Source organism: Temnothorax curvispinosus, unplaced genomic scaffold, assembly GCF_003070985.1.
Source record: "Temnothorax curvispinosus isolate PA1 unplaced genomic scaffold, ASM307098v1 QBEX01008940.1, whole genome shotgun sequence".
NCBI lineage: Eukaryota > Metazoa > Arthropoda > Insecta > Hymenoptera > Formicidae > Temnothorax > Temnothorax curvispinosus.
The window spans coordinates 6821-15677 of record NW_020218720.1 but is presented as its reverse complement, the minus strand read 5'-3'; the positions used below and the strand labels follow the sequence as shown (position 1 = coordinate 15677).

At 53.9% G+C, this 8857-nt stretch overlaps 1 protein-coding gene across 1 annotated transcript; it reads right to left on the bottom strand.

The window, feature by feature from the left end:
• Positions 1-1420: 1420 nt before the first annotated feature.
• On the bottom strand, positions 1421-3208 carry LOC112458460. The gene is made up of 3 exons (XM_025022101.1): positions 2960-3208; positions 2011-2526; positions 1421-1915 (listed from the first exon to the last, which is right to left on the bottom strand). The coding sequence occupies exons 1-3, from the start codon at positions 3206-3208 to the stop codon at positions 1421-1423; spliced, it is 1260 nt and encodes a 419-aa protein (XP_024877869.1).
• Between the last annotated feature and the right edge of the window lie 5649 nt (positions 3209-8857).

The window sequence follows — 8857 nt, the reverse complement described above, 5'->3', positions numbered from 1 at the left end:
TGAGAGCCTGCCATCTATTTATAACCGGGTCATAGGTATCACTTAGTCGGCCCTGTATATTCGGTTCTGCTCGTTTTTCCATCAGAGCGCCGTTTGCTATCCGCGGATTACGTTTGACAACTTCATTTCGACTTTGACTGTCTTACTGTTCGGACGTTGTGCCTCGATATGGCTGGTGACGTTTTGATTTCACCGTTTGTTTTGGAACGCATAAGAATTGTAAGCTTTTAACTAATTTTTACAGTGTTAATTAATTTTATTGTTTTTGACCAGCGTGATATTGTAACGATTTTGTATAGTTTTTCTATTGTGAAATGTATTATTTTCTCTATTGTTTAGTTTTGCGTTTGTCTTGACGTTGTCAGGACACCACGTCAACGATGCAATTTGTTATGCGGATCGGTGTAACTTAAATTAATAGCACTTGATAAAGACCGGAATTCGGTCGAAACGTCGTGCAATATTGTTTTAATTGGCCAGTTGGGTCGAAAATAAAACGACTTATTTTGAATTATTTGCTGGCGACGGAAATTGTTTTGTTTAAAAAACGAGTAATACAATAAGAAAAAATGATCAATACATTAAAAAATGTAATTATGTTAAACGAGCAATATATAATGTTTTTTTACATTAAATTTGCGGAGTCGATGCTGGCGAGACATTCGTGTCGCTCGATCCACCAATCGCGCAACTTCATCACGTTCTCCATGGCGCAGCACCGTTGGTGACGCCGGCAGCAAAACGCGCGATCGGCGCGAAGAAACTCCAACCGATCGACGTCGTCGTACTCCGCGTCGACGGTCACGATCGTCGCGTCGACGTCGCCAAAAATCTCCTGCAGCCATCTCTTCTTCTCGAGACCTTTTACGTAGATTCGCGCGCTGGGCGTCTCCTCTGTCTCCCACGACTCTTCCAGGTTGTCGCACACCGCGCGTCGAATGATCGTCCTCGCCTGGCGATAGGCTGTGTCACCGTCCTCCCAACGAAAGCCGTGATGGTTTGCAATCAACCAACTGGCCCTTGCTTTCTCGGAGCTCGTCAGCAGATCCCAACTCATCGGCGCGCAAAACGGGATGCGCGAGCACGCGCGTCTCGCTTCGCAGCACGGCCACCTCCTTCGCGACGAATCTGTCGCCCACCGTGAATCCCTGTAGGTTGACGAAGATCGTCGTCGTCGTTGCCGCTGTTGCCATTGCGTCAGCGCGAGTTGGAAAAAATTAGAGAATAGACGTTTGTTTAAGTAGCTCGTTTCTAACAGAGAGAGTCTGAGGAACGATGGAAGGAACCCGCGAATTTATATATTCCTCGTTTCCGGGATAAAACAACCCCACAATCACATTTTTCCGTTTCCCGGGTGAGGTACCCTCACAATCGCATTTTCTGTTTCCCGGATGAGGTATTCTCACAACCGCAATTTCCATTAAATAATTTTGCGCACCACGTTGGTCAGCGGACTGTACTCGATGACGCGATCGTGAACGATGAGACAAAAGGCGGTGGTTTTCGGCGGAACGTTTTCCTTGTTTTCGAACTGGATGCGCACGTCCACGGTGGCGCTCTTCACCGATTTGTTTTGACGGGAACAATTGATCACCGCGAGCGGAGCTACCCGCGCGAATTCGCGCGGGGAGAAGAGCGCGTCGTCGCGACTGTCCCCGTAGTACGCTCCTCGAAATTTTGCGTACATCTCGTACAGCACGGCGAACTTGTCGCTCTCGAAATCCACGTTCACATCGTCGTAGGGATAGAATTCCGAGTTGAGATACAATTTCACGTTGGCGAGAGCGCAATGATCGATCCTCGAGGCGTCGCCCGCGAATTCGTTTTGTCGTCCGGTCTGCAGCGCGAATATGACGTATCGCGGCTTCTCCAATTGCGGCGCGGCTTTCACGGCCCACGAATGCTTGGTCGTGCTCTGCAGCAGGGGAAATTCGTACAGGTCCCAAGAGCGAAAACCCGCGGTCAGAAACGTCCGCTCTCCAACGTTCGCAACAGTGATAATTTAGTCACGTCGTTTAGCGCCACGTGAGGCATACGCCATTGCACCTTCAGCAACGTAATTTTAGGATCCTTGGCCGGATCTCTCGGCACGGTCTTCTTCGGATCTACGACGCAGTTGTGGTCGCTACGAGAGCGTAGGATAAGCTCGTGTCGCGCGTTTATTACCACGCGTCTGTAGTCCTCGCAGAAACCCAAAAGAATATTCAAAGGTACGCAAAAATTGAATTGATAAGACGCGTTGTTCAGATTCGATTCGCTCGTCGGATAACTCCATCCGGCGTTCTGCAGTCTTCTGGCTCGTTCGATGGTCAGCGACACGTAGTTCTTTATCGTGCTAGTTATGACGACGTTTCTACACCGGTCGATCTCCACGCCGTCGAGTTCGTATCGAATTTCGTCGTACATAAACGCGACGCAGTTGTTGACTAATTTCGCGTATTGTTCCTCATTCGTCGCGCCGTCGTCATTGAATCGTCCCTCGACGTACAGGAAACTGTCGCACGGCAGCGTATACAGATCCTGCTGCTGTATGGGTATTCGTATCTCGTCGTTGTGACCGAACGTCGTGTTGACGTACGGGTTATACGTGTGAGTCGATTCCGACGATGCGCTCGTCGAAGATCGGCTCACCGCCGATACTCAGGATGTCGGCCATGGTTTTTCCTCTCGAAGTAGAAACGACGCGGCGGTGACGCGTTTCTCACGGCGAGACTCAGCGATCGTAAAAACCTGACGTTGGCGTTGCTGAGAACGGCTCTCCCTCCTCCTCCGCCTCTTTTCTTCCTTACGCTTTCGATTTCGTCGTAGAACGTGCTAGCTCGCTCGTTCGTACAATTCGCGCTAGATCCGTTCAGAACGAGCATCCCTCCTCCCGCTGTCTCTTCAGGGACACACACGCACGCACGCACGCACGCACGCACGCACGCACGCACGCACACTAACCGTGACGACGACGTACGTGCAGTCTAATCGTTATCTTCTCGCCGCGAAAGTCGATCAGCCGATCTTTCTGATCCACGACTTGCACCGTGATATTGGTGATGTTTCGCGCGACGATCGAGAGGTAAATGATCTGCGTCGGAGTCTCCGACAGTTTATATCCCGGTAGAACTTTCGGCGCGAATTCGTGTATCGCGTGCACCGAGCGTCCGTTGCTGTACGCTCCCGCGGTGATACTGCACTTGATGCGAATTATGTTCACGCTCATGACGTCAACGGGTCCGTCGGAAACGTACCATTTGTTCGGTTTTAGGATACGATCGTTCGAGAAACCCAAAAGAGAACCGATGTTCGGTTTTGTAAAATTCACTCGCTAGGCGCACTTTATCTCGCTCCTCATGGTATTCTCGTTGGCGCGAAGATCGAGCACTCTATCGCCACCGTCGTCGTCCCCGTATATGTCATAACCGTCGCCATCGTCGTCGTCGTCGTTTTCGTCCTCGTATACGTGATAAACCTCGTCGTCGGCTTCGTCTTTCTTCGTTTGGTTTTTTCTTTTACCCGTGCAGCGTCATCGGTCTGCGGTTTTCCTCATTTCTCTTTAATTTTGTCTCTCTCGCGGGCGCGACGTTCGCGATAAAAAAGAGCGGCGCGCAGATATCTGCTCACGGCTCGCAGCTCGTACGAACCTTCAGGAACGACGATTTTCCTGTCGTCCTCGCCGTAGTAGAAGCAATTGTTCGCGGACGTAACGTTCGGTATCGAATTGTACGTCTCAAAAGTCGCCAAACCCAGCTCGTATTCGCCATCGCTCAGATCCAAAGCGGGAATGTGACTCGCCGTGAGAACGCTGCTGGTCCCGGTCAATGTGAGCGTCAGCGACATCGCGGGAGAACGTCGATCGTACGCCGCTCCCCCAATCGATCTCGCGAAGAAATCGCAGGCACAGCTGTCCGCAGATTCTCTGATCGAATGTCTGGAACGCGCAACGATTGTACGTCACGACCGTGCTCTCGCCGCCACTGTCGCCGAGATACCGCGCGAGATCCCTCGGCGGACGGAGATTTCCAAACGCGTCGAAGTAGATCGCCGAGTTCCCTTTTTTCGTGTAAGCGACCCAATGCGTGCCCGGGCCCACAGCGTCGTCGAGATTCACGATGCCGCACTCCGCGCGTCGCACCCTCGTTGGCAGAGCGTCGCGCATAAACACCCCGCGGAAGAACGGTATGCGCAGGCGACGCGCCGATCGATCGAGCTGCTCATTAGTCGTGACGCCGTACGGAGGTAGATGCGCTAACGTCGCCTTCTTCCGCGAGGTTTTTTTTTTTTAACGACTCTCCTCGCGCCATCTCCGCGCTTTTTATACGGCGCGAGGTACAACCCGCGACCCTCCATCGCGCGATTGTGTCGCTGCAATTCGTCGAGTTGTTTTTGCGCCGCTTTGTAGGCGCTCACCGCTTTGGCCACGCCGCCAACATAGGTAGAAAGGGCAAGAAGCCGCCGCGTTTCGCCGTCGGAAGTATCCACCGCTTCTTCCTTCTCGTCTTCGCGCTTCTCCTCAATCCCGTTCCTTTTCTCGTTTGCCTTTTGCGTTCCATACCCATGCCCAGCTTCGTCTTCGTCTTCATAGCCGCCCATACGGCCGCCGCGGCGAGTCTCTCACCGGCCGTGGAATCCCTCGCGGTGACGCGCTCGCGCGCCCTCTCGGCGAGCCGTCGATCGGCGACGTGTCGCTCGGCGAGCTCGCCGTTTCGCGAATACGCGACGTCGTGCTCTCGATACGCCGCGTCCAACAGATTGATGCCTTCTTCGCCGCGCGCTAGTCTCTTCGCTAGACGCGTACCGGGCACGCAAAACTGATAACCGGGTATGTGCAGCTCGAAGGGAAAAACGTTTATCGCGCGATTGAGCAGACCGGTGCCGCGCATTCGGTCGCGGTTGCGCGAGGAGGATTCGCTTTTTCTTAGTTCGAACGGGAAGTCGATGATTCACCGTTCACAGGGGGCAAGCGATTGCACTCATGGCAGTCCTTGATGGGCGGCGGCTGACCGTCTATGTGCGTTCGCTGCCACGGACGATTGTAGTGTCGCATGCACGGGCGATATTTCTGCACCTCGGGATCCGCCTGTATATGTTCCGGCAAACAGTCCCACAACAGGTGCACGTATCTCCCAAATTGACGCAACAGAAGGACCTTCGGAACTTATTGCAACTCCTCCGCCGTTAGATTGAGAATTTCGTAACTGTCCACCAGTATGGGAAACACAGCTCTGTGAGACGCCGATGCGCGCGAACGATTCGTTGATTTTAGAAAATAAATTTTTTTCTACGGATACGGCGACACGCTCGCGCTACTTATACCCGCGCGCGAGGCGTTTGCGCACGAGCGACGAAACGAAACGACGTCCGCGCTTCCCTCCCTTTTTTTCGGCGATCGAGAGACTCATCGCGAACGAACCGAGCGGAAAAACCCGAGAGAGAAAGAGAGAGGGCAAACATGCAATTCGTGCGACAGACGGCGACGTTAGGAGTCTCGAATCTGAATCGCAGAACGTCGGCGGGGTCGGACGCGACCGAGAGAGAAAACGGAGTATCGCGCCGGCACGGTCCTCTCCTTCCGAACGTCGTCTGTTGCATCATTTGCGGTCCCTCCAATTGCGGTAAGACGAACGTTCTGCTGAGCCTGCTGGAACAACCGCACGGTCTCCGTTTCGAGAACGTATACGTGTACTCAAAATCTTTGCAACAACCGAAGTATCGGCTATCACGCGTTTTCCGACAATCGCGACGTCGTCCGACGAGGCGCTTCCCGACTCGGTCTTCGTCTTCGACGACGTGGCCTGCGACAAGCAGGAAAGAATGAAGGAGTACCTTTTTATGGGCCGACATTCAAATATCAATTGCTTCTATCTCTGTCAGACGTACGCCAAGATACCGAATCATCTCGTGCGCGATAACGCAAATCTGCTGATCCTGTTCAGGCAGGACGGCACCAATCTGCGACACGTGTACGACGATCACGTGAACATCGACATGTCGTACGACGAGTTTCGCGCCTTCTGTCGCGAGTGTTGGCGGCCCACCTACGGTTTCGCCGTGATAGACAAGGACAGCGCGTTGCGAGGCGGACGGTACAGACGGGGCTTCCACGACTTCGCCGTGCTGTAGGGCCGATCAGTGCGCCTCGCCGAACGACGCGAGTATGAGCGCGATCGCGGAAGAGAGAAGCGCGCGAGAGATAGCCAAGACGCGCGCCTCGATTCGCAGGAAGTACGCCGCTCTCAGGGCCGGAAAAATGGAGAGCGAGATCGCTCTGGAAAAGAGGTACGAGCCTATCGTCAAACCTCTGAAACGGCTCGCCGATGACGTGGAACGCAGGGGTAAAGGACCGGGCAAGATCGACGACGACGACGGCGCTGGCTTTGCGTTCGCGAAAAAGATGAAAGCGACGAAGAGAGCGAAGAAAGACAGCGAGAACGGCAACGACGACGACGACGACGACGCTGACGCCGACCTGGAGCGCGATTACGGGGAGGACGACGACGTATTCGCGCCAATCGGGACAACCACGACGGCAGAAAAAAGAAAGTCGCGTCCGGCACGGCTGAGTTCGACTCCCGCGACGACGACCATGATGAGCTTTACGCCGATCCGCGACGATTCGGTCCAGTTTTTACCCAGAGAACGCGAGATTGTCTCGGAGACGACGACTCCGCCTCCCACGTTGGAGATGTCCGCCGGGAAATCTTTGAGTACGGCGGAAAGTGGCGACGTTCTGACGAGCCAACTGGGACAGTTAGGGCGGGAATACTTGGGCGCTTTTCTGGGTGACGACAAAAACAAGGAGATCGACACCATTTACGGAGTGCATTTCGGCGAGAAAAGCACGATGCTGGGAAACAAGCAATTCAAGCTGATACCGGATGACTCCATGGTCATCGACAGTGTACCGTGCAACCGCACGCGCCGGGTCGACCAACCGCCATTGACATGGAGGGCGGTGCCGCGCGGAACAGCGACAAACCAGAAGGATGAGCCCAGCGGCAAGTTCCAGCCCATTTAGCGGGGAAGACGACTCCGTAGACGAGGGGGACATCCCCGAATAGTTTTAAGTTGCGTGAGCGCTCCGAGGACGGAGTCGAGGCGATTTTCATTATTTTCACTTTATGATTCATTATTTGGGTTTAATAAAGTCATCAATTTCACCCGTCCGGCGCAATTCATATTAAGATATGCGACAGCAGTCGCCGAGCAGCGGCTCGATTAGTTGATAAGATTATTTCTTCGCGATCCACAGATCTTATAGTTTCTTTTGGCACGACGGTGCCCGGACCGACCATGAGAATAGGGAATTATGTTTATTTTCAACAGGTGCGTGGATCGAAAATGCACCAATACATTAGATGGTCGAGTCACACACAATCTTCAGAGTGCGGGCGCTTAGTGCACGTATCGCGCGCTCTACGCGAGTAAGAACCGAACTGCCGACTCCTGGGATCCCCAAAAGGGGAATCCACAAAAAACCAGCACGATCCGATTATGCAAACACGGGGTTTGCAAACCGGCAAAAACACGAACGGGACGCTGTAGCGCCAAACGGCGAAAGCACCCAGAGGGAGGCCTAACCGACCCCTGGGACCAATCGCGAGCGCGATCCGAACGCGCAAACCCCGGGTTTGCCGGACAAATGGCGAAATCGCGAACGCGGCGCCGTAGCGCCAAACGGCGGAAGCTGTATGCAGAGGGAGGCATAACCGACCTCCGGAACCAATCGCGAACGCGATCCGAACGCGCAAACATCCGGTTTGCCGGACAAGTTGCAAAATCGCGAACCAAGCGTCGGAGCGGAGAAGGACCGAATCTGCGTACTCAGGAAGATTAGCTAGACCCCAGGAATCGATCGCGAGCGCGATCCGAGCGCGCAAACATAGGGTTTGCCGGACAACTTACGAAATCGCGAACCGAACGTCGGAACGGAAAGGGGTCAAAACTGCGTACTCAGGGAAGGTAGATAGGGCCCAAGAATCGATTGCGAACGAAATCCGATTATCCAGACACACGGTTCACCGGACAATTTGCGAACTTCCGAACCAAGGGTCGTAGCGGAAAAAGGTTCAAACTGCGTCCTCGGGGACACCTAGTACACCCAAGGAACGAATCGCGGTCGAGATCCGACCATCCTAACGGGGGGTTGCCTGGACAGTCCGGGTAACCGATGATCCTAGACGTCGGCTACAGAAAGTCAGGCCGGAATACGGCTAGTAGGGACCGGGGGAATAGGCAGATGGGTCGCCGCCATCGGCGGACACTTAGAAAGCGACCTGGACGTCTTCTCCAGGAAGTCGACCTGGAATCGGCATTAGGGACGTAGGAGAGGCCGTGCGCGCGGGTCGGCGCCATCAAAAGTCCATTATTTAAAGAGTTGGAAAACCGCTACCCGGGAGCCGATTAAGCGCGTTGTAAATAGTGTACTGGCGGCGGAAATTTCCATCGCGAACATCTGGCGCACACCTGGCGAGCCGAAACTCGTAAACAGCTATTGTAACAGCGTAGAATGGAAAATTACCGCGAGGAGAAAGCGGCCGAGACCCCATGGTGGGGGTAAAACTTCGGTGGTAGGGAGCCCGAGAGAGGAGTCGAGGCAGTCTCTCGTGGGCGCTCGAAAGGTAGCTATCTTCTCGCGCGTATGTCCCGGCGTATCGTAGTTAATATCGCGAACGCGAAACGGAATACGATTTGTAAGCCTACCGCAGTATCCGAAACAAACGGGAACGCCCGCTAACAGCGTTACGTGACGCTGATACGAAAGGCGTAAGGGTTTTCGCGTACCTGAATCGTGAAATCGCACTTTGCGAGACGTGCGACCGCCATCTTGTGCGGCAATTAGTAATTGTAAACCATCATCATTGTGAAACGA

Coding starts and splice junctions, on each gene's coding strand:
- LOC112458460 (XM_025022101.1), bottom strand. CDS start 3,208: ATGAGCGTGAACATAATTCGCATCAAGTGCAGTATCACCGCGGGAGCG. Junction 2,527..2,959: donor AGATAACGATTAGACTGCAC/GTACGTCGTCGT, acceptor ATACCCATACAG/CAGCAGGATCTGTATACGCT. Junction 1,916..2,010: donor CTCACGTGGCGCTAAACGAC/GTGACTAAATTA, acceptor CCCCTGCTGCAG/AGCACGACCAAGCATTCGTG.